The following is a 23,571-nucleotide window of genomic DNA, read 5'->3' as shown; positions in this document are numbered from 1 at the left end:
TGACAACAAGCAATGTGGGCGAACAAAGTCTGCTTTCGAATTCTTCAAAAGAAACTGAGGAGGAAAGGGGGCCGTCCTAAGTATAATCAAACCAAAATCCATTGAAAATGCAATTTAATCAGCTTGCGCTAGTCTCCGATGTGCCGTGCCATAGTGGAGATCTAGACCTGGCTACGCACTTCGCGATCAAAGCACGCCGGTTATCAAGCATCGCTTTTGCTGGGAGAGCAAATGGGGTCTCGTATTCTGTATTGCATAATTGCATTTGTGAAGCGGCATTGGCTGATTGGCTTGAAGCCTCCAAGTGCTGGCGCCAGCCCCCGCAGATCGCAAGCGCATAAGACGTGTAGTATTGCCACGGTGCACTCCGTACCCTAAATATTGTGGCTGTTAGCGTGTCTTGAAGCCTCGAACATGATAGCTATTAGTAGGGAACACTGCGTAGGAGCCGGTGTCAGCGATAGATATGCGTACAACCACGTATGGATAGGCAGTGGAGATCAACCACAATTTTCCTTGAAAACGGGAGCTTGGAGTTTTGTGCACACGATGAAATCAAATCAACTGTCTGGCAGTCCAGCAGGGCAAATCACAAAAGCCATCCCATCTCTATCTTTCGACAAGAAAAGGAATGTGAGTGAGAGAGCTGGGCGGGGTCACTGAAATTACGGAGACGTCGAGGTTTGTGGCTTGGTCTGTCGCTCCTTCCTAGCCTACTAGCCACTTTACGCGACTAACGCGCTGAGCGTCCCGACGCGTCCAGGTCAGCCTCAAGCATGCGCCGCACTCACTCACAACAGGGACATGATTTGGTCTTGCTCATTAAGCATAGAAGAACCTCTGTCTCTCAGTCGTCGCCTAGTCACATTCGTTTCCATTTTCACCCCCGCCCTTTACACACATCCAATATGCCCTCTGTCAAGCGAGGCGCCAACTCCGACTCGCCAGGGGCTACGAAGAAGCAGAAGGCCAATGGCAGTATCACCTCGTTCTTTGGGGCTCCAAGGCCGAAGGATGGAGTTGGTGCTGGTACACAAAACTCCAGTATCCCTCCTCCCACCAGCCGCTTCAACAAGGAGAAATGGGTGGCCTCGTTGACTGCTGAGCAAAAAGAGCTATTGCAATTAGAGATCGAAACACTCGATGAGAGCTGGCTAGCCCATCTCAAGGACGAGGTTGTGACTCCTGAATTTCTCAATTTGAAGCGATTCCTCAAGAAAGAGAAGGACTCGAAAGCTACGATATTTCCACCGGAAAAGGACATTTACTCCTGGTAAGATTCACCGTATTCGTCGTGCTTCTGCATTTGCTAACACTTGTTCAGGTCTCGACACACGCCTCTACATACCGTGAAAGCCGTGATTCTCGGACAAGATCCATATCATAACTATAATCAAGCGCATGGTCTTTGCTTTTCCGTACGACCACCGACCAAAGCGCCCCCTTCCCTGAAAAACATATACATTGGACTCAAGAATGATTACCCGTCATTTGAATGCCCTCCAAGTGACGGTGGCTTGTTGACCCCCTGGGCGGAGCGCGGCGTGCTCATGATCAATACCTGCTTGACCGTTCGAGCCCACAATGCCAATAGTCATGCCAATCGAGGATGGGAAAGATTTACGCAAAAGGCGATTGATACTGTTGCTCGTGTTCGCACCCGCGGTGTGGTCTTTTTAGCTTGGGGGACGCCGGCTGGCAAAAGAGTGGCAGCGGTCAACAAGCAAAGACACTGCGTACTACAGTCTGTTCACCCGAGTCCTCTGAGTGCTCGCAATGGATTTGTACGTGCGCCCCTCTCCTTCATTTCGTCGAAGCAATGCACTGACAAAAATGGCATTTAGTTTACCAACGGTCACTTCAAGAAATGCAACGAATGGCTTGCAGAGAGATACGGAGATGATGCCATGATTGACTGGAGCTTGAATCCAAATAAGTCCGTTTTGACTCAGAAAGCTATTAGCACTGCCACTGAAGGAAAGCAAGAAGGACCTCTTGCTCCCAGTAAACACGCCAACAAAGCCCCTCCCTCTTCTCCCACGCCTCTTGGCGATGGGGACGTGGAAAATGGCGGCGCCAAAGCGAAGTCCACATCAGTTGCAGCAATCAAGACAGTTACGGCCGATGCCGACCCTCTTTGTGACGAGGATGACCTTGACGCACTCGAGGCTCTTGCCGCTGCTGAAGACCTTGCAAATGCCGCTACGGTTACTGGTGCCGAGTCAATTAAAAAAGACGAAGTGACCGTCGAAGTGAAGAAAGACTAGCTAGTCGGTCTATTCAATGGCCGAAGTTCTACTCATTACGTAACGTGTCCTCTGAGGACATTGGCTGTAATGCTTTGTATGACTACTGTCTTTTTCTTGGATCTGGATACTCTTTGAACATAGTGGAAAACATCTGGCGTTGGATTATTTTGGGCGTTCGAAAGACAAGGACTTTTTTTTTCTCCTTTCGTATTTCATTTTTCTTCTAATCACAATAACCAACTTACCCTGTCAACAAAGGTACTCTCGGGCTTCTTATTTCTTATAGTGATGGATATAATATAAAGAAATCAATTAATCAGGACATCCCAACTACGAATAAAGGATTAATAGCATCGCGTAAGTATGATTCCATTCAAGATAATCATATTGAAAATTTGATTATACATTCCATCCCTATTGAAAACATGCAGCATAAAGACGAACACAACAGTGAAAAATACAGATATTGCGAGTTATTTATTTGTTCTTGTTTTTCTTTTCTTTTTCATTGTTTAAAGCTCATCATGGTCAGGGGCAGCCTCTTCAGTAGCTTCAGGGGCTGCTGATTCGGTCTCGGATGCCGCAGCGGTAGATGTGGAGGTTGAGGTGGAAGAAGAGGTGGAAGAAGAAGAAGATTCCGAAGCAGAGGCGGCTTCAGTCTCTTTGGCCTCTTCCTTGGGCTTGTTAATGTCAGCGACGGCGTCGACCTCATACTTGCCGTTCTCCTTGATGAATGTGGCCAGGTCCTCAATGGTGCGGGAACCGGTGTATTCAACGGGCTTGTCCTTGGAGCCAGCGGGGAACAGTTTGATGGTAGGGAAGCCCTGGATACTGTCTGGGACGTCGTTGGCAGTGGCATCAATCTTGGCCACGGTCACCTTGGAAGAGTACTCTGGGTTCTCCGCGAAGACCTGGGCGAGCTCTTCATACTTTGGTGCCAATCTATATATATCCAATAGAGCGTTAGCGAGTTTTCTGCCTTATTTTATTTGTACTAATAGGAAGGCTTACGCTTTGCAGTGTCCGCACCATGGTGCGTAGAACTCAAGGAGGACATCCTTGTCGTTGTCAATGACAAGTTCCTGGTAGGTGTGGGCAACGACAACAGTGACTGGGCCTTCCTGAGTCTCTGGGATAGGCTCGGACTTAATGCTAGGTGCGACCTTGCCGTCGAGGACATCCTGGACGAACTCGCCAACATCTTTAGCGTTGACCTCCTTGGTCTGGTCGAAGGGGTACTTGGTGTTCTTCTCTGCGTCCTGAATAGCGAAGGCAGGGAAGGTGGAAGGGTCCAAGTTCAGATTTCCGGCATGAGCACCAAATGCTTTGGCATCAATGGTAGCGAAGTTGATCTGTCCACGGTGCTTTTCGGCAACAGGGCGGAACTCTTCGGTGAAAGCCTCGATTTCCTCAGGAGTCTCAGCGAAAATGTAGGCCAAGGGGATGCCAGCCTTCATGTAGTTGGCGTAGGTCTCAGGGCCAAGCTTTCCAACTAAAGGTGTGCTGGCTGTCTTGATCCAGGCCAGGATGCTCTCAGAGTCTAGGGCGCCGGTGTACACGGCCTTCTTCTCGTCAAAGTCCTTGTACAGAACGATGGAAGGTTGCTCTACATCCTCAGCCTTGGCCACCGCAACGTCGTCACTGGCGCCGAACAAGAAATTATCACGCTCGGACTCGGCTAGGTTGTTGAACGCTTCGTTCCCTTTCTTGTCATCCGAGGGGATATATCCAACAATGACGATCTCATCCAGGGTCTTGAACTCTTCAATGTTCTCCTCTGTCACAGAAGATACGGCGGGGAGAGATTGCTTAATCATATAGGAAACAATGCTAGGCAAGGGGAGAGAAAAAAAGACAAGTCAGCAAACAGAAAGCCACAATCATCTCTGGTCTGGGTGGATCATATACTTACGCTGGGCTCTTGCGAGCGCCTTGGTATGGCTTCACGGAATCCAAGCCGCGGAAGATCTTCAGAGTCGGGTAGCCCTGGACGCCATGCTCTTTGCATAGCTCAGCCTCGGCCGTGCAGTCGATCTTGGCCAATGCTATGTCCTTTTCTTTCAACTCGGTGGCCGCGACTTCATATTCCGGCGCCAGGGCTTTGCAATGACCGCACCACGGCGCAAAGAACTCCGCCAAGACGAGGTCGTGTCCCTTGATGAAATCAGAGAAGGTGTCCTGGGTCAGAGATGTGACATCAGACTCTGCATCGGCAGCAGATGTGACGGCTGAGGCTCCAAGAAGGGCCACGGCCACGGAAAGAAACGACCGCATGGTGAGTTGCAATCTGGTCTCGCGGAGACAAACAAACAAACAAGAACAGGAACGACAATAACAATCGAGAGCTGCTTCACAGAAGAGTGACTCGACTGAGAAAAGAATGCGGAACCGTTCTGGTGCGAGCGGGATGACAAGAGCAAGAGCAAGAGCAAGGAATAATCGAAGGGAGGGAGGAGCGAGCAGCCATACAGCTGTTATATTTATCAATGCGATAAGAGGACAGTTTGTTCTTTACTGCGGGTCCCCCAAGCAAGGGCCGTGTATTGTTACCGTATTTCCGTGTCATAATGGATTCATTTATTGCGCTGTGCCCCAGAAAGTAGAGAAAGTGGACACTGGACATACACAATAAATAGATCTGGATGCCTTGTTCCAATATATTTGTTCATCCATACTTTATAGCTCATCGGCCACAATGGCGAGTAGCCATGCAATTGCATCGTGTATTACTGCGACGCGAGACGTGACAAACATACTCGTCACGTGAAGTTTAATAATCATCATACCAGACGACAGATATTTAACATATTTTCGGATGCTGACAGCTGAGATGTGCGGCTGTGCAGGTACCATTTTAGCAGCGAGGTCTTTTCGTTTTGTTGGATTCTTCAATTTCTGTCTACGCGTATGATGTGACAAACGACGGCATGGACTCATTCAATATATATATATATATATATAAAGAAAAAAAAAAAAAAAAAAGTCTGCGACTACGACGAGGCGTCATGTTCGTCAAGTTCCTCAGCCAGAGCCTTTGCATCTCGTTTCCCGCGTTCCACGTCCAGGCAGAACATCAGAGGTACGGCAAGAAAAATCAGAATGGCAAGAAAGACAAACGCCGGTCTGATCTGACCATAACGGTCTGTAATCGCGCCGGTAATGGCTGGGCCAAACACACTCGAGCCCTTATCGGTAATTGCATAGAGCGCGTAGAACGCTGTTTCGTAACCGGGCGGAATGAGCTCGCCAAACAAGCTTCGGCAGTATGCCGACAAGCCGCCCATTGTTAGGCCATAGATGGCCCCCATTGGATATACTTCCCAAGGTTGCTGCAACCCCAGAAACCCTAGCCTTTGGACTGCGGGGATAAAGCCCAGTAGGCCGTATAATGGAATGATTTCCAGCAAGCAAACACTAGCGATGATAGGGTGTATCGCACGGAGGTTGAAATATCGAGAAATCACTCCCCAGGAAAAAGCCCCTACGACTCCAGAGAGAGTACCGATGACGCTGATCAGGCCTAGTGCAGCAGGCTGCATATGAAGCTCAGTTTTGGCAAATAAGATAGCAGTTCCGCCAACTGTTGCAATTCCGTCGCTGAGGAGGAACCAAGCAAGAAGAAATAAGCCGACATCCTTGAGGCGCCGGGCCCGCCTTATAGTCCTACCAAGCGCTTTCCATGAAAATGACATGTAGCCGAGCCACGTACGAGTGGTCTTTCCATCACTTGGTGCCGGGAGTGGAGGTCCGGGGCGAGGTCTCAGCCACAGAATCGAAGGTATAGTGAATATCAACCACCAGAGACCAATCAGGAACATAACCAAACGGAACGAGAAGGTGGTCTGATGAGTGATCTGCACAACAATGATACAGACCACTTGGAGCAAAAGAGCTCCGATATAGCTAATTCCCATACCATTCGCGGAAATTCGCGTCGAGAGACGCAAAGCGACAGTTGACTGATCTGCGTCATTTTGTAAAGCGCTTTGCACAGAATTCGCCTCATTTTCAACTTGGGGAGCTCGAAGAAGCGGGGTGTTGACATCAGGCGGCGTGGAGGCATCAAGGCTATCGTCTATTTCTCCTATCCTTGGGTTCTCGGTGACCTTGTGTATCATTGCCGGATGGTGCCGGACGAGGAGCGGAAGGAAAGAATTGAGAAGAACGAAGGAAGAGCCAAAACAGGTGTTTGCAATAATCGCTAGCACCGCTGCAAGGTAATAAACCTGTGGTTGTACAGTAATAAACAGCATTGTTGCGACAGATCCAACACATGCAAACAAAATCAACAGTGACTTCCTATAACTGCCATGGTCTGCAGCCCCAGACATTGTAACAATGAGTAGCGCCTGTGATAAAACGCTGAGTGAAAACGTATACATTGCGAAGCTTGCCGTGTTAATCTCGAATCCCAACAGATCGACGACACATTGGTTTGAGTGGCCCGAGAGAAGGGAACTGCTGGAGAGGCCGCTTATCTGACTAGCTTGACATGGTTGGGTTTTGTCGGTTGCCAGGTGTCCCCTATCGCGAGCCATCTGCTCCAGCGTCATAGGAAGGAAAGACCCTAGCAAAAAAAGGTCAGTTCGCCATTGATGTGGACGTGTACAGTCCAGGGCTTCATCGGACGGTGCAAAGCTTACCCATTGCGCACACAACAAAGACTTCCGCAGCCCAGCCATAGCTGTACCATCCTGTAATCTCTCTCTTGCTGGTTGGTCGCGTATCATCGCCCGGATACTGGGGTAAAAGGGAGGATTCGATGTCCGACATTGTTGTATAATCCGATGGATGTTTGGTTGAGCATAGACGTCATCCGATAGGTCCAAAGGTGTGATCTCAGATGGTCACCGACTCGAGCTCAAGTGGAAACGAGGACGGGAGTCATGGTGCTTGACAATGATAGCTAATGGTAGTTAGTTTCAGAGTTTGATATAGGCGTAGACAAAGCTCGTCACAGGATGTCGCCCGCTGTCATAGCTAACCAGTTCCAGGCTAGCTGCTTTCGGTCGATCATTGATGGCAGCCTGAGGACTGACAGGTTGTTCAACCCATGCATCTGAGAAGGGTGTATAATTGTAAGGAGTGCTTGCTCAATATAGCAATAGGCATAAACTCTTGTGGAACAAGCATGGAAATCTCCCTAGGGTCCCAGTAACGACTGCACAGTGAGCCTCAGCGAGGGTATCATCAGATCGATGCCTTAGGCATGATATTTGCTAGCGCCTTCTCCACATCCACTAACAATCCCGATTCGCAAGGACGGTTGCGCCTGCCGTCAGCGCCGGCTTTCTCTTTCCTGCTACGAAGAACTCGCCAGTGCAACGCATCGCTCTCCAACTCACTGCTTGTTCCTCTCTCACATTCCCTTGACTTGACTCTCGAACGAGCCTGCGGCCTTCACAACCTGGCTTTGAGGTCTCGTTGCGTGCGTGGATGCCATCTCTGATTCTCATCTGACCTTGGAACGCTCTATTACTTACTCAATCCTACCTGCCTGCCACTCTCCATCCACGACGAACCATCGCAAGGCCCAAAGCCACGCCGTTTCTATGCGCCGAATGATTTGATTTTGTCGCGTTCCTGCTGGTTCTTGATATACGTTCCTACCGATTGCAAATACGCGATAGTTAATTGCTATGGTCGCATGAACCGTCGCCGAACGTCGAGACTGCAAAAGCTTGGTTCAAATACAGATCACCTGTCGGCTCTCTCACTAGTAGAGCCATCGGTGCCTCCCATATATCAAGGCTGGGAAAGGGGAAGGAGGAACAACATATCACTGCAGTGTCTACAAATTTCGACAAGTTAATGCTATTCGGACTAAGGTTGAGAGCTGCCAAGTCATCTGGCTGAGGGGGTCGCCATTCAAACTGGTGCCAGTGATGCCTGGTCTCGTCATGGACGATGTCAGCGCAAGTGCATCTAGAGATTGGGGAAACTCTTACAATCGCCATGGCAGCAATGGAGAGTCGAATCTTCAGCATGACAACAGCCTTGAAAAAGCAGACAGGACATCACGGTCTGTGAACGGTTTCAAAAGTGATGATCGCAAACAATCTGAGACGAGTATCGTGCAAGGGAATGGAAAGCCTGGTGCATTTACTGGGAAAGCCCAGCAAGAATGGGCCCCAGAACTTTTGCATATAACGCAGGGATTCTTTCCTTATGCTCAGCTCGTAAACAGAGCCGTACAGCAATGCTACAATGACCTTTGTGACGTGATCACAGAATTAGCAGAGGCTCAGGGCTCATCACAGCCGCAGCAGTCGTCCCAAAATTCCTTTACGAATGGAAAGTCCATGGGAAACCAGGATGCGGGTGCCGTACAAAAAAGAATTCGAATATTAGATTTCACTCAGGCTAAGCGAACTGAGTTCATCAAGCTTCTTGTTTTATCACAATGGAGTCGCCAAGCTGTGGATGTCAGCAAACTCATCGATCTACAAAACTTCATACGGACACGGCATGGGGCTTATCAGACCGCTGTTCAGCGAGTAGCAGATATGAAACGAGACCTGGTCAGGGCGCAGGTAGCAAACCCAGATCTGCAAACTGCATTGGAGGTTTTAACTACAGGCCGTGTGGCCGATATGCCAGAGGTAAGTGTAATTACTATATCTTACTTTTCTCCTTCGCATATTGATATTTTTTCTAGTTCGGTTACAAACCTCCAAAGCCGCTTAGTTCAAGACGTCTTTTAGCAACCTTGCAAAGGATCAATCGCATCATCAGTACGCGGCTGGTGACTTGTGAAGACATCCCGATCTCTCTCCATAATTACTGGGTCCATGACGGCCGGGTCACCTTTGCCGTTCAAGGCGGATTCGAATTAGATCTCTCAATCGCCGAAGAAGATGTATCCTCTCAATTCTACTTCATTGACCTTCGCTTCCTATTTTCGCCGTCCTCCCCAATACCCAAAGGCCGCTTTTTCAATGAGCTCGACTTACAGATTAACAACATTCTGAAAACCAAAGGCTTAAAGGGCTGTTTCGACTTTATCCATAACCTTGTCCTTGTGAACAAAATCAACATACTTTTCAAGCAAGCAATTGATCTTTCCAGAGGCCAATGGACAGGTGCTTTACGGGTTGAATTATTGCATCGCACCTTGGTGGTGCATTACTGGCCTGATAAAAGTGGCCCAAAGAGCTGGATAGAAATTGGTGTCCTGAGTGGTCGTCACCGGCGCCAAAATATTTCTTGTCTTGGTCTTCGTTGGCTTCGCGAAGGAAAAGAGTCTGATTCTTCGTACATTCACTTTGATACCGAGTCTCTTTCCATGGAAACCATTCTGCGCAGCGTCATCGCAATACATTCATCTCATTTACTTCACTCCGTTTATGAACGCATTCGAACTCAAAAGTTATTTGCTAACTACCAACTCTCAATCAATATACAAATGTCCAAAATCGAACCTGGAAATTGCCGGCTTCACGTCCAACTTACAGAATCTCGTTACCTTGATGCTTCGTTGGAGCCCGTTTCTGGAGCTATGTGCATCCACACCCGACCGTCGTTGTTATGCCGCTTAGATAAAGGGGGTGCTTCCGACGATGACTTTGTTAATCGTATCTCTCGACTTCGTGGTATTGCAGCCATGGAGGAAATTGAGTCAGACGCTAAGATCTTTGGATGGGAGAGCGTTGATCATCGGAAATTCAAAGTGGACATTCGACGTGCTTTTCCAAATAACATATTACGGGCTTCCTTTTTCCGCAATCGTCTTTGGGGCAATTCATGGATTGTTGCTGCAACGACTAGTTTGAGTGGTGATGACTGGTGGATATTACATCTCAAACCACGATCAGCACCACACTCCGAGGTTTTTGACCAAATTCGCACAGTTTCCGGTGGCTTTTCAATACAGTCCACACGTGTGTTGGCCGGGGATCAACTCTTGACGCTGCGAGGATCTAAATACTACTTTCCAGATCTCGACTACTCTCTAACTGGAATTCTCGTTATGCATTCAAACGCATTATGGCTTTCAGAGTTGGGCTATCGGAGCTTTCTGCCTTCTGTAGAACAGTTGCAGCTTGGGTCGAAATTCGAAGTTCCTTGTCTTTACTTAAAGTTTGATGTTGCAGATCTCCCAAAAGCACTGCAAATTTCGCCACCGAATGGTGCAAAAAACAAGTCATACATACACAACTCCCTAACAATTTCATATCATGGAATTGATTCCCACACAAAGAGTGCAATTGTGGTTGCACATGGACGATTCTATACCTCTTTAAGGAAGTTGGGGTTGAAGAGGTTAAAGCTTGATGAATGTATACTCCTTCGACGAGGTGGCACAGCCTTCGCAATGCGGTTCCTAATCGCTCCTGGGCAATCGATCATGGTTGACTTATTTGAGCGAATCCAGAGGCTGAACATCATCTTGTCTTTGTTTGAAACACTCCAGCATAACAAGATCACGGTGCAATCAGTATCTCTATCCAAACTGTCGTTTGTATACGCGTCACAGGAAGGTCTCCTAGCAAATATCTTCATACGACTGACTGGACCGGGAAATGCAGCTAGTTTTGATGCTGCCGCCCTTCGTTTACACAACGAATCGCTCTTTTCTTTGCGCCTTGATATTTCCTTTAATAACTCGAGCCCTCATAACCGTATCAAACCTTCTCTGGGAATGATACTTAACCGGACTGGCCCTGGTTATGGCGTTGGGTCTGTGCTGCGATTACTTACGCTTACACTGCCAGTACTTCGTGCTTTAGATAGTCTTATTGCTGCACCACGGCACAACTCCGCATTACAAATACAAATTTTGGTCCGTGGCGCCCAGACTTACCAAATCTACTACACCGGCCTTCGATTCCGGTTCCTCTTGAATGCCTCGAATCGACGCGATAGTGTCATTTGGACGCTAAAAGATGTTCGCTCAGAAGTGCTACGTGAGTCGGAGAAGGGCGTGGAAGCAAAATTACAAGAGAAAATATATCGTGGAAAAGGAAACGGATGGCAGGGTCTTGGTAACGGCGCTGTGGCAGAAGTCGATCAAGTTGGCGATCTGCTTTCAGAACTCGATTCTTGCTTTGCGGATGTGCAGTCTCCAGTGGCATCATTAGAGCATGTACAACAAGTACAGCACGGTGCCGCAGAACAGAAGTCAGGCAAAGCTAAAGACAAAGGACTCAATATGAATGGCAACCCAAAAGCTGCACCTACAGACCGGAGTAACGCAAAAGAGGCTGATGTAATTATGATTGACTAACTAGTTAGCTTCGCTACAGCATTACTCTGGATAGCAATCAATAATAATCTTTAATAGAACTGCCTAGTATAAACTGGCTGACTTGCGGAAATATGTTTCTATATAAATAATGATGTTATACCTAAACATATAATTCTTAGATAATACCTAGGTACAAATCATAATATTAAGTATAGATAAGCTTCCCTTATTTTAACGGCACGACTCCAGTTTAAAGAAAAATGAATATGAATCACAAATAAGCTATTCTTTCTAGCCACTCACCGTTCGAACCAGAGATGCAACACAAACAACACCTGGCAGTAAAGTTTGAGCACTGCACACGAAGAAGGGAATACAAGGTATGGAAAAGAGAACGAGCATTTCGATGCACACCGAGAAAACATGGTAAGTGAAGCAGGGATAAGACGAGCTCACTGACTTGTCTGTTATAACCCAACTGGATGAGCTTGTTTAAGAGATGGAAGAGATAGATAGAAAGGCGATGGAGGACAGTACAGGACCGAAAACTCGATGGCATAGAAAAGACATTAGAAAGAAGGGAAAAAGAAGAGATGTAAACACAATAATAATAATGATAATGAAAATGAAAATGAAATCAACCCGCGCCTCCCTTTTTTATTTTCTCCTTATTTTCAAAGACCCTCATGACCTCGAAATATTAAAAAAAAAAAAAAAAAAGAGGGAAAAGAACCCCCGTGCTTCAATTTCTGACGAGAAAAATATTTGTGCTGTAATATAAACCTTTGTTCCCTCCTCCATAGCTTGGTTTCGGCATTGTGCTTATCGCGAGTAAGGGTGGAATCCTCGGTGTCCACCACCACGGCCTCCACCACGGTAGTTTGCGCCTGGTCGTCCGGCGTTCTTGGGGCCGGTAGGGGCGTTTGCTGGAGCAGCACCAGCTGGCTGAGGACTATTACCACCTTGGCTCGGAATAGCACCGCGTCCCATGCCTCCTCCACCGCGGCCCTGGGGACCTGTTGGGATATTTGGTTGAGGCACTTCATCGTACATACCCTCCCATGAAGTCGGGCCGCCTTGTTGGTAAGGTGAGTACGCACGATTATCTACAACTCGCCGAGCCTGTTGTTGCTCGTACTTTTGTTGCTCGAAAGCGAGTTGCTCCTGAGCATTGTACCCTGGTCCACCGCGGTTACCTGTATAGCCGGCAGCAGAACCCATGCCCATCTGCTGGCCTTGGTTTTGCATCTGTTGCATCTGCTGCATTTGTTGCATCATGGCTGGGTTCATCATATTCTGCATGTTTTGCATGCCCTGGGGGCCGGGACTCGGGGATTGAGCTCCTTGCTGGCCACCACCACCAGCCATTGGCATTTGCTTCATTTGCTGCATCATCGCAGGATTCATACCTGCAGCCATATTCATTCCGCCCATACCCTGACCCTGAGCGGCTGCTGCAACTGCCATCTGCTGCTGCATAATAGAGAAATACTGTTGCATCCTCTGCCAGTACTGGGCCATCATCTGTGGTGAAATACCGCTGGGCATCCCGCCTGCTCCTTGCCCACCTACTTGTTGTTGACTGTTGTCGGGAGTCATGCCCTGGCTGTCCATTCTGCCCCGTCGGCCTCGACCGTCGTCGTCTCGCATGTTGCCCCTTGGCTGGGCCTTTTTCACCTCAATAGGTTTACCTAAGATCTCTAGGGGTCGAGAAAGTGTAGCTTCCACCGCCGCCTCGCTGTCGAAGGTCACGAAGCCAAATCCTCGAGGCCGACCAGTGTCCTTGTCGATCATCAATGTAGCATCCACCACGCGACCGAATTGCATAAAAAATTGCTTAAAATCTTGTTCTGTGGCTTCTTGGCTGACTCCACCAACGAATATCTTACTCGTTTTTTCTTGTTCATCACGGGGAATAGCACGTTTAGGGTCAATCTACACTAGAGTTAGTATGACTTGGTTCTTCGATTCTTAACCAGGAAGACATTGGAGAAAGTGAGAGTCTTACAATTTTCCCATCTAGATAATGCTCCTTGACCATCACAGTATTCACAGTCTTCGGATCCCTGAACGTAAGGAACCCAAACCCTCTCGATCTCCCAGTGGTGCTATCACGCATAACTGTGCATTCTTGGACTTCACCAAATTGTGAGAAATAGTCCTTAAGCGACTCTATAATGACTCTCATTAGCACTTCCAACACGTAATTACCCCAGGAGGTAAAGAGAGCTATTATACATACGGTCTGTAGTCTCCCAATTGAGGCCTCCAATAAACATTTTTCTGTAGTAACCATATGATTAGACACTGTCACCATCTAAACCAAATCTCGTCAAGACAAAGCACAAAAACATAGAACAATATAATAATTTGATTCGGCAAGACGGCTGGTTCGATGGTATTCTCGGCAATTAGGGCTCCTGGCATGTTATGGCATGAAAACCCAAGCTCATGTCAACGTTACTTGCTGATGAACGTTGCAAGCTCGGTAGTGGCCGTGGTGTAATAATGTACATTGCCGGGTGTTATATCCGTGTTCGCAGGGACAGGCGTATTGTATTTTTTAAACTTGGACGACAATGGTTTGAAATCATTCGATTGGTGGTGGAATATGGCTTGTATAGAAAGGCCCATTGGATTTACACCTTGTCTGACCAACGTATAAGGATTGCGGACACAGCTGCGTAGGTCAGGCAATTCGCGGGAAGGGTGCCACCACATGTATGATATAATCTTCTGGGCTTCCATGTTCACACATGATGTGCTTCATCTAATAAATCGCGGTAGCAGAGAGAAGGTTCTCGATAGATTTTGTATATTCCCTGACTGTCGAATCGTCTATTTGCTGCTCTGATCTATCAAACTGTATCGATAAGAAGCTATATAGTATCAACTGTACTATAGTCGCTGGCGACATCGGCCTCGTGCAGTATGCCATCTTGGCCTCTAGTTCTCATCGACTCCATTTGATAGCATAAACGATCACTTCTTTTTTTTTTTTTCTTGCACAACTGCGTAGCAAGTCCGCAGACCACCGGGCTTCCTCCCTGATAAACTGCCACTAGCGAGCCGTATTCCACATAAAATGAAAATCCCAGTGTGTAGACTGCGAAAATATAGTCCGCGAATACGCCTGGAGTTCTATGTATAGCGTAGTTTACTTCGCTCCAAACTGACGGGTATAGTAGCTCTTTCACACTGATGGGCGTGCTTTGTCCATTCCAATAGCGCCAATCCGTATATGCAGCCATGACCACTGGAGCCCATTGTGCTTCCGAGATGATCTTGCAGAGCCCTCTCAAATGTCCGAGGATAATACCAGAATATCTCACACCGGACTGCTATGAGTCCCTTCCCTCCCAGCCTGATGACGCTTGCAAACATGACGTCGAATACCAAACCAAAAGAGAGAAAAAGACAGAGACTAATGCTTAATGGAATCATTTGAACTTACCCATCTTCCTTGATACCTGTTCCTTGGGTTTCAGCATCCGTGGAACTTGTCACATCTCCAGTGTGAACGCCTATTCCCTGTGTGAAATCCCTCCCCTGAGAAGACTGAGCACCTTCAGCATCCTGGCCTTGATACAGGTCAATTACAGGGTTCTCGTTGAAGTCTTCAGGACCTCTCCCATTCTGGACGTCATTCGCTTGGTAGGCTGCACTCTCTTCTGCGGAGTTGTCCGTTACGCCCGTAGTCGTGGCCGGATTGGTATCGTTTCCATCGTACCTGATTGTCTGGATGTTAGACCTCGGTGTAGTTGTTGATTGATGAAAAGACTTACAGATCAGCGAAAAGATCCTCCTCGAGATCCTCAGGTTCTGTCATGTTGGCTGTGCGAAAGGGCAGGAGAATGAATGTAACTAAACTACGAGGTACGCAGGCCTAGCTGCGAGAGGTTGATGGTGTCTTTGACGAGGTGAAGCGCAATCGAGGCAGGTGAGACAGAGCAGGGGACGAGACAAGGTTTGAAAGGACATGGAAGACTCGCGCGAAGTGGAGCAGCTGACCGCCTTGGCAGAATGATGTGGAGCAAGCGGCCCTCCCCCAGCAACAACAACAGCAGATGCCAGGGAGTAGCTTCAACGATGCCCCGGAACTGCATACAAGCATGAAAGCGCTGTTCAATTTGCTTTTCACTTATGAATCCATGAGGAACTACCAGCGCTAGGGTTCTTGAGCTGCCGTCAGGATGGCTAATAAGAAAACCCACCAGCAGGTGTGTTCCATTGAAACCCCCTCTCACCAACTTTCTTGACAGGCACTGATTCGTATGCGTTTTCGTCTCAACAGGAAATGGTCCAGGTTGGTTCGTACCTCTTCCCACATTATCCCAGACCAAAGTGCGACGGATCACTGACCTGCCATTGATTCTTCAGCAGACCGCGCCGAGTATGTCCTTGCCCTAGGAGATCTCCCTCTGTCGACTACATAGCCTAAAGTACCAACTTTTACATACCATCTGCTAATTTTTGTCGAGAAGAAGTGCCTCTCCGTTTTGGAAATCAAAAGCTGCGTCGCAACAGACTGTCAACTCCAGACCCTATGACACGAATACCGTTGTTGGCGCATCCTATTCACACGCCGACATAGCAAAGTACGTCTAAGTTGAACCTCCCATCGAGTGAATGAAAATCAGATCAGTTGGAAATTCTTACATCCTCGCCAGTACGTTGACTCGGACACCACCGAGATCCTCCCCAAATGCCGCACAGGGTCGCGGCGTCACGCTTCCCCTCTCGCATCTTGAGGGGCGAAAGGCGCCCTCTCCAAGCCACCCTTATAATACCATCCTATCACCTTCAAATCGTAATTGGGGTTATGGAAATGATGTCAATAATGAAGACGAGGATGACGAGATATTTTATGATGATGACGAAGATGAATTTGGTCTCCCCAGCATTGCCAGCATGCGCAAAAAGGGAAAGAGCTCTAAGAAATCTCAGCCCACATACAAAACCAACAATTCACTATCGGGAAACTCATCGCTCAATGTGGATTTCGACGCAGCCGCTCGACCACGGGCTAATAGTTCGGATATTGCAGAGGAACGAAACGTTTCGTTGTATCCATCGACAAAGAAAACAGAAGGCAAGATTCTTCGTCCTCAATACAAAGACATCTTAAAAGGTAAATAATCATCGTTGTAGTAGGATAACTTAATGCGCTAACATATGTGGTGAAGACCCCGCCAACTCTTTGAACCTAATTAATCATTCGCCGCCTCCTTCGGATGCAACCCCTAGTCAACGAGAAGCTCACTCTGCGCGAATCTCGAGGATCAACAAATTTAAACGGATCTTGCAGGCGAGTACCGTGTCATTATCCGAGCTCCGAGCCCTGGCTTGGTCTGGTGTCCCTGATGAAGTGCGAGCTATGACCTGGCAGTTGCTGCTAGGCTATATGCCGACCAATAGCGAGCGCCGCATCTCGACCCTTGAAAGAAAGCGCAAGGAATACCTTGATGGCGTTCGTCAGGCATTCGAGCGAGTTTCGGCGTCTGGCGGGACCACTTCCGGAAATGCAAGTTCTGGCCGTGGTAGGGGCTTGGATGAAGCAGTATGGCATCAGATCAGCATCGATGTTCCCCGAACAAGTCCACATTTGCAGTTATATGGCTACGAGGCAACCCAGAGGTCTCTGGAAAGGATATTGTATGTTTGGGCTATACGGCATCCTGCAAGCGGCTACGTGCAGGGAATTAATGACCTTGTGACTCCGTTTTGGCAGGTCTTTCTAGGAGCCTATATCACAGACATGAATGTTGAGGAAGGGATGGACCCAGGTCAGCTGCCGAGATCTGTGCTTGATGCGGTAGAAGCCGATTCATTCTGGTGCCTTACGAAACTTCTTGATGGCATTCAGGACAACTATATCTACGCTCAGCCAGGCATACAACGCCAAGTGAAAGCATTACGCGATTTGACTAAACGGATTGATTCTGGATTAGCCAAACACTTGGAAAAAGAAGGCGTCGAGTTTATGCAGTTCAGCTTTCGATGGATGAATTGTCTGCTTATGAGGGAAATGAGTATAAGGAGTACAATTAGAATGTGGGATACTTACATGGTAAGGTGATCTGATCAATGAATCGGTCGCTCTATATATGCTAACACGCTATGAACAGGCTGAGGAGCAAGGATTCTCCCGATTTCATCTATATGTCTGCGCCGCCTTCCTTGTCAAGTGGACCGACAGGTTACTTAAGATGGACTTCCAGGTATACCCCATTGAAAACGTCATTTGGTACCTAAATAGCTGACAAGAATATTAGGAAATCATGATGTTCCTTCAAGCGCTTCCAACGAAGGATTGGACTGAAAAAGAAATCGAGTTGTTGTTAAGCGAAGCGTTTATTTGGCAGAGTTTGTTCCAAGACTCAAGCGCACATCTGCGACAAGATGGCGAAGATACCCCTAGTGGATTTATGTTCTGACCTAATCCCCATTCATTTATTATTTGAACAAATGATTGTACACATTCGAGGCATGAAGAGTACCATAAAGGTGGTTGGTTGCTGGTTTGCCACCTTACATCCATGGCAATACCGTGGGTCTAGACTATATATACATTAGGGCAATAATAATATGACGGGGCTTGATCTATTATAACTCTGCTTTATTCTCCTAGACATGTGTGTTATACATATCGTCTCCTAATCGATTAGAAGCTATTGCCTCTTATCAGATCTGATAAGATCTGAGCGGCAGCTATCATTGGCTCCAAAATTCCCTGCACTTTTTAGCGCGGCGGCAGAGCGGTGGCAACCGTCATTTGGAGTTATTCAAGTTGGTTTTCAAGATCAGGTACCTCATCATCCGTTCTGCTGCAACCACACGGTTCTTTCTCTTTCAGTATGTCTTATGGAAGGAAAGATTTCCTCAGCCAGCCGGCTCCAGAGAACTATGTCGCCGGTCTTGGTCGAGGTGCCACCGGGTTCACTACACGATCAGATTTGGGACCGGCGCGAGAAGGCCCAACGCCAGAGCAGATTCAAGAAGCCTTAGCAAAAAGAGCGCAGCAACTAGGTGCTCCCACGCCCACAGCGTACAATACCAGTCGCGAAAAGGGCGGCAAAGGCAAAGAACAGGAAGCGGAAGAAGAGGACGATGAGCGTTTTCAAGATCCAGATAACGAAGTCGGGCTTTTCGCATACGGCACATATGATCGCGAAGATGATGAAGCAGACTTGATATATCAGGAGGTAGATGAGAAAATGGATCGGAGGCGCAAAGCTAGAAGGTCAGTTATTTTTGTTTTCCCCCAGCGCACTGCCCTATTTCCCTGTGAAATTTTGTACATTCATGTCAAGAATCTCGGTTTCGTTTATTTGCCTTTCATATATTTATTGTGGACAGAGTGCCGACTTGATCCTTTCGCTGCCTTTAGGGAAGCCCGCGAACAACAAGAACGAGAAGAATACGAAAAGAATAATCCCAAAATCCAACAACAATTCGCAGACCTGAAACGCTCACTAGCTACGGTATCAGACGAGGAGTGGGCAAATATTCCTGATGTCGGCGACCTTACGGGGAAGAATCGACGTGCTCGACAGAACCTGCGACAACGGTTCTATGCGGTTCCAGATAGTGTAATTGCAGGTGCCAGGGACTCTGCTCAGTTTGAAACTACAATCGCCGACGATGGCACCCAAACAGAACTCCCTGGAGCCGCCGCTGGTGATGGCACTCTGACGAATTTTGCAGACATCGGTGCTGCTCGAGACAAAGTCCTTCAAGTACGCCTCGACCAGGCAGCACTTGGCGCCTCTGGTGATGCTGCTGCATCTGGCAGTTCGACCAGCATCGACCCGAAGGGATACCTCACCAGTCTTACAAAGTCCGAATTGAAAGCCGGCGAAGTGGAAATTGGCGACATCAAGCGCGTCCGAGTTTTACTTGAGTCAGTTACGCGTACAAATCCCAAACATGCACCGGGATGGATTGCTATTGCTCGATTAGAAGAAATAGCGGGAAAAATTGTCGCTGCTCGAAATTATATTGCGAAAGGGTGTGAACTATGTCCGAAGAGTGAGGATGCCTGGCTGGAGAATATCAGGCTCAACGACAATCACAATGCCAAGATCATTGCAGCAAATGCTATCAAACACAACGATCGGTCGACCATGTTGTGGATCGAAGCGATGAAGCTCGAGTCGGATACCAGGGCCAAAAAGAATGTCTTGAGACAGGCCCTCCTACACATTCCCCAGTCAGTCGCAATTTGGAAAGAGGCAGTGAATCTCGAAGATGACCCAGCAGACGCCCGACTTCTCCTTGCCAAGGCCACTGAAATGATACCTTTGTCTGTGGAGCTTTGGCTTGCACTGGCCCGTTTAGAAACACCGGAGAATGCTCAGAAAGTGTTGAATGCCGCTCGCAAGGCAGTCCCCACGAGCCACGAGATTTGGATCGCCGCCGCTCGATTGCAGGAACAAATGGGTACGGCGCACAAAGTCAATGTTATGAAAAGAGCTGTTCAGATCCTTGCTCGTGAGAATGCTATGCCGAAAAGGGAAGAATGGATTACTGAAGCTGAGACTTGCGAGGAAGAAGGCGCCATATTGACGTGTGGAGCAATCATTCGCGAGACTCTTGGGTACGGACTTGACGAGGATGATGACCGTAGAGATATCTGGATGGAGGATGCCAAGGCAAGCATTGCTCGCGGTAAATACGAGACGGCACGAGCAATCTACGCCTATGCTCTACGTGTATTTGTCACCAGCAAGACCACTTGGCTTGCTGCGGCGGACTTGGAACGCAACCACGGAACCAAGGAGGCATTATGGCAAGTACTCGAGAAAGCAGTTGAGGCATGCCCGCAAAGCGAAGTTCTCTGGATGCAACTCGCCAAGGAGAAATGGCAAGCTGGCGAGATAGACAATGCCCGACTTGTTCTCAAGCGTGCATTTGCGCGAAACCCCAACAACGAAGATATTTGGCTTGCAGCTGTCAAACTGGAGACAGATGCAAAGGAGACGGAACACGCTAGAGAGCTTTTGAGCACTGCTCGCCGCGAAGCAGGCACAGATCGCGTGTGGATCAAAAGTGCTGCATTTGAGCGTCAGCTAGGGAATATGGACGAGGCCCTTGACCTCGTCAACCAAGGCCTCCAAATTTACCCCAAGGCCGACAAGCTCTGGATGATAAAGGGACAGGTATACGAGTCTCAAAAGAGATACCCGCAGGCCCGGGAAGCTTACGGTACTGGCACAAGGGCTTGTCCTCAGTCAGTACCATTGTGGCTTTTGGCGTCACGACTTGAAGAGAAGGCAGGCGTGGTGGTGAAGGCTCGTTCAATCCTCGATAGAGCTCGGCTCGCGGTCCCCAAGAATGCAGAGTTATGGACCGAAAGTATCCGAGTCGAGCGACGTGCGAACAATATCAATCAGGCCAAGGTCCTCATGGCCAAGGCACTCCAGGAAGTTCCCAACTCCGGGCTACTATGGACCGAAAAGATCTGGTACCTTGAAGCTCGTACGCACCGAAAACCTCGAAGTCTAGAAGCAATCAAGAAGGTGGACAACGACCCCATCCTCTTCGTTACAGTTGCACGCATATTCTGGGATGAGCGTCGACTAGAAAAGGCGATGACATGGTTTGAGAAAGCCATTCTGGCAGACAGTGACCAGGGCGACTCATGGGCCTGGTATTACAAGTTCCTGACGCAGCACGGGACGGAAGAGAAACGACAGGACGTTGTCTCTAAATGCATCATCAGCGAACCCAAGCACGGAGAGATTTGGCAGTCAGTGACAAAGGATCCAACAAATTTCAATAAGTCTACCGAGGAGATTTTGAAAATGGTGGTGGAACAGTTGCCGCGTCAATGATGAGCGAGTATGCATATATTTAATTCGGTATTGGCGTGGCGTCTGTGGGTGCTGTATGAATAAATAGTTTGTTACATGGGGAGTCTGGTTTTACTTGAGCCAGAATTGAACGATAAGTTGGGTTACATATATAGAAAATAATTCCAACATTTTTTGTCTACTTTAGTATCGACATGCACTCATGTCTACATTGTTCACAGACAGTTCCAATATGTAACGACCTGAATAGGGCTTATGATGGTGATGGAAATAATACTACACACTACCGACACTACCTACCTACCAAGAACAGAATGACAAGACCATTCGATAAGTCAACAGACTCCGCTCCAGATGCATAAAATAACACCCAAAAGAAGAGAAAAAGAAAAGCGAAAGCCTCACACGACATTATCCTTTGTTATTTGGAAGAAGAAGAAATAGTAAGACGACGATTTCATAATAAATAACAAGCGAAAAATGGTATTGGTATCAGGTTAAAACAAAACAAAAAAAAATATAAAATCCTCTCCTCTCGTCTGTCTCTCACAACAACACGAAAAATTGGTTAGTATAAAAACATGGATAAGAAATGGAGATCTTCACCTTGATCCGCTTGAGGGATAAAAAAAAAAAAAACGCCTCCCCTGTACCGCCGCCCCATAAGCGCCAGGTTTGTAAAAAGTAGATGGATCAGACAAATATGTATGTCGCTTTCTCTTTCTTTTCTTCTTCATGCAGCCAGTGATAGACATTCGTCCAGAAGAGAATTGAGTTGCTCTCTATCTGTCATTGTGCCACCTTCCCACTCCCATTCTTCATCAATATCCATGGCGTCGACTCCATTAGTCTCTGCTGCTTTAATCGTAGCATTATCGGTGCCATCGATAGCACCGGTTTTCTCTCGCATCTCTTCGACATAACCCTGTCGTTCTAGTTCAAGTTCATCTTCGTCATACGTACTCATAATCTGATCAACCACCAAAGGCATCTGACCAAGGAGCGCACCGCCCAGATTAAGCGCCAGTCTCAAATCCTTCACTCCCAACGGCTGTCTGACCCTCGCCTCTTTTGCTTCAACGGGTAAAAGACCCGTTGCGAGATCCTTGGTTATCTCGCCTCGAGTGAAAGCTAGCTCTTCACGCTCCAGTTGTCTGCGGTATTTCCGCGTCATCATGCTATTGATTGTGCCAGAGGGGCCGTTGTGTCTGGTACGAGAGAATACACTCGACAACACCTGTTTGACAAAGGTTTCCGTCGCAATGGCCATGAACTCGGCGCAGGGGAAGCCAGCGCCGCTAGCCACTGATTCTTCATAACATATTGGTACCATGCGTGAATGTATTGATTCTGCGTCGGGAAACTCGCCGGTTTCCGAGGCGAGTGGTTGAGCATAACGTTTTCTGATTTCAAGTTCCCAATCTAAACAAGAGAGATATCAAATGACGGTTAGAAAGATTTGATTCGTTGCATGGAGGGGGGGGGGGGGGGGAAGAAAGAGAAGTCTCAATCCTGCCTGGAGATTTCCTTACTTGTCTTATTTAAACCGCCGGCACTTGCTGGAACCTGGGTAGGTAATCTGATTTGCTTTGCTTGATGGTATAGCTCGAGCTCATTTGGTGGCAATTCGTACGGATCCGGCTGCAGAACGCGAACAACAACATAACTGAGTTAACAGGCAATTTCTTCTCCGTAGTATCATAACTGACAGGGAACTAGACTATACCTCAGGAATAGCTTTGATCCTTTTGCGATCCCGCGGAGGTAATTGCATCACCTCGGTCTTCAGTCTCTGCTCCGCCAGGTCGCTAGACACCGGCTTCGACACCACCGTGGGCTTGTCGTTTGCCGATACCCAGCTTGCAACGCCATGGTCTGGAAGGTCTCTTGAGAGATTGCCAATGAGCGCGCATATGAAATTGTTATGTAGATGTTCGGTTCTGGGCTCGGCGCAAATGATGTGGTCAAGGCGCGAGGAGAATTCGTCTTGATTGAGATGGCCTGTACGGTTTTGATTTCACACGGTTTAGTTTAGTGAGAAACAGAAGAAAAAAAAAAGGGAGAGACAAGAACAAGAATACGCATCTTACCTAGCAGAAACAGCGTTGTTGCGTGCTTGTACTCGCCCCAATTGTCACCGATAGCGGCTTTGAGGTCCGTATAGACAGCCTCCAGATCCAGACGCGGCACAGATATCAGGGCCTTGGTGGCCTTCTGCGAGGCCGCCGCTGAGGACGCGACAGCCTTGGACGTTGAAACAGCAGCCGAAGTCGAATCTGGTCGACTCAAAGCTGCCGGGTCGATCTGCATAATAAATAGG

General features: G+C 48.0%; 9 protein-coding genes across 9 annotated transcripts; 4 read left to right on the top strand and 5 right to left on the bottom strand.

Annotated features, from left to right (window-relative positions):
• Nucleotides 1-908: 908 nt before the first annotated feature.
• Nucleotides 909-2,267, top strand: UA08_09104 (hypothetical protein; the record flags this gene model as incomplete). Its single annotated transcript, XM_020264000.1, has 3 exons — nt 909-1,273; nt 1,325-1,784; nt 1,845-2,267. 3 exons carry the CDS (start codon nt 909-911, stop codon nt 2,265-2,267), a joined length of 1,248 nt encoding a protein of 415 aa, XP_020115752.1.
• Nucleotides 2,268-2,761: 494 nt separating this feature from the next.
• On the bottom strand, nt 2,762-4,523 carry UA08_09103 (Protein disulfide-isomerase; the record flags this gene model as incomplete). The annotated part of the gene is made up of 3 exons (XM_020263999.1): nt 2,762-3,191; nt 3,261-4,079; nt 4,162-4,523. The coding sequence occupies 3 exons, from the start codon at nt 4,521-4,523 to the stop codon at nt 2,762-2,764; spliced, it is 1,611 nt and encodes a 536-aa protein (XP_020115753.1).
• Nucleotides 4,524-5,239: 716 nt separating this feature from the next.
• UA08_09102 (Autophagy-related protein 22-1) lies at nt 5,240-7,022 on the bottom strand (the record flags this gene model as incomplete). Its single annotated transcript, XM_020263998.1, has 2 exons — nt 5,240-6,816; nt 6,893-7,022. The coding sequence occupies 2 exons, from the start codon at nt 7,020-7,022 to the stop codon at nt 5,240-5,242; spliced, it is 1,707 nt and encodes a 568-aa protein (XP_020115758.1).
• A 1,112-nt stretch (nt 7,023-8,134) lies between these two features.
• Nucleotides 8,135-11,475, top strand: UA08_09101 (hypothetical protein; the record flags this gene model as incomplete). The annotated part of the gene is made up of 2 exons (XM_020263997.1): nt 8,135-8,851; nt 8,908-11,475. 2 exons carry the CDS (start codon nt 8,135-8,137, stop codon nt 11,473-11,475), a joined length of 3,285 nt encoding a protein of 1,094 aa, XP_020115759.1.
• Nucleotides 11,476-12,258: 783 nt separating this feature from the next.
• Nucleotides 12,259-13,715, bottom strand: UA08_09100 (hypothetical protein; the record flags this gene model as incomplete). Its single annotated transcript, XM_020263996.1, has 3 exons — nt 12,259-13,371; nt 13,445-13,608; nt 13,679-13,715. 3 exons carry the CDS (start codon nt 13,713-13,715, stop codon nt 12,259-12,261), a joined length of 1,314 nt encoding a protein of 437 aa, XP_020115756.1.
• Nucleotides 13,716-14,206: 491 nt separating this feature from the next.
• Nucleotides 14,207-15,265, bottom strand: UA08_09099 (hypothetical protein; the record flags this gene model as incomplete). Its single annotated transcript, XM_020263995.1, has 4 exons — nt 14,207-14,299; nt 14,469-14,577; nt 14,891-15,166; nt 15,222-15,265. The coding sequence occupies 4 exons, from the start codon at nt 15,263-15,265 to the stop codon at nt 14,207-14,209; spliced, it is 522 nt and encodes a 173-aa protein (XP_020115757.1).
• Nucleotides 15,266-15,733: 468 nt separating this feature from the next.
• UA08_09098 (hypothetical protein) lies at nt 15,734-17,873 on the top strand (the record flags this gene model as incomplete). The annotated part of the gene is made up of 7 exons (XM_020263994.1): nt 15,734-15,746; nt 15,820-15,829; nt 15,978-16,034; nt 16,107-16,567; nt 16,623-17,506; nt 17,565-17,657; nt 17,712-17,873. 7 exons carry the CDS (start codon nt 15,734-15,736, stop codon nt 17,871-17,873), a joined length of 1,680 nt encoding a protein of 559 aa, XP_020115849.1.
• A 420-nt stretch (nt 17,874-18,293) lies between these two features.
• UA08_09097 (hypothetical protein) lies at nt 18,294-21,272 on the top strand (the record flags this gene model as incomplete). The annotated part of the gene is made up of 1 exon (XM_020263993.1): nt 18,294-21,272. One exon carries the CDS (start codon nt 18,294-18,296, stop codon nt 21,270-21,272), a length of 2,979 nt encoding a protein of 992 aa, XP_020115848.1.
• A 712-nt stretch (nt 21,273-21,984) lies between these two features.
• UA08_09096 (hypothetical protein) lies at nt 21,985-23,561 on the bottom strand (the record flags this gene model as incomplete). The annotated part of the gene is made up of 4 exons (XM_020263992.1): nt 21,985-22,673; nt 22,784-22,892; nt 22,978-23,252; nt 23,342-23,561. The coding sequence occupies 4 exons, from the start codon at nt 23,559-23,561 to the stop codon at nt 21,985-21,987; spliced, it is 1,293 nt and encodes a 430-aa protein (XP_020115841.1).
• Between the last annotated feature and the right edge of the window lie 10 nt (nt 23,562-23,571).

This window comes from Talaromyces atroroseus (genome assembly GCF_001907595.1).
Source record: "Talaromyces atroroseus strain IBT 11181 chromosome Unknown scaffold_17, whole genome shotgun sequence".
Classification (NCBI taxonomy): Eukaryota; Fungi; Ascomycota; class Eurotiomycetes; order Eurotiales; family Trichocomaceae; genus Talaromyces; species Talaromyces atroroseus.
This window is presented reverse-complemented; position numbering and strand designations above follow the sequence as displayed.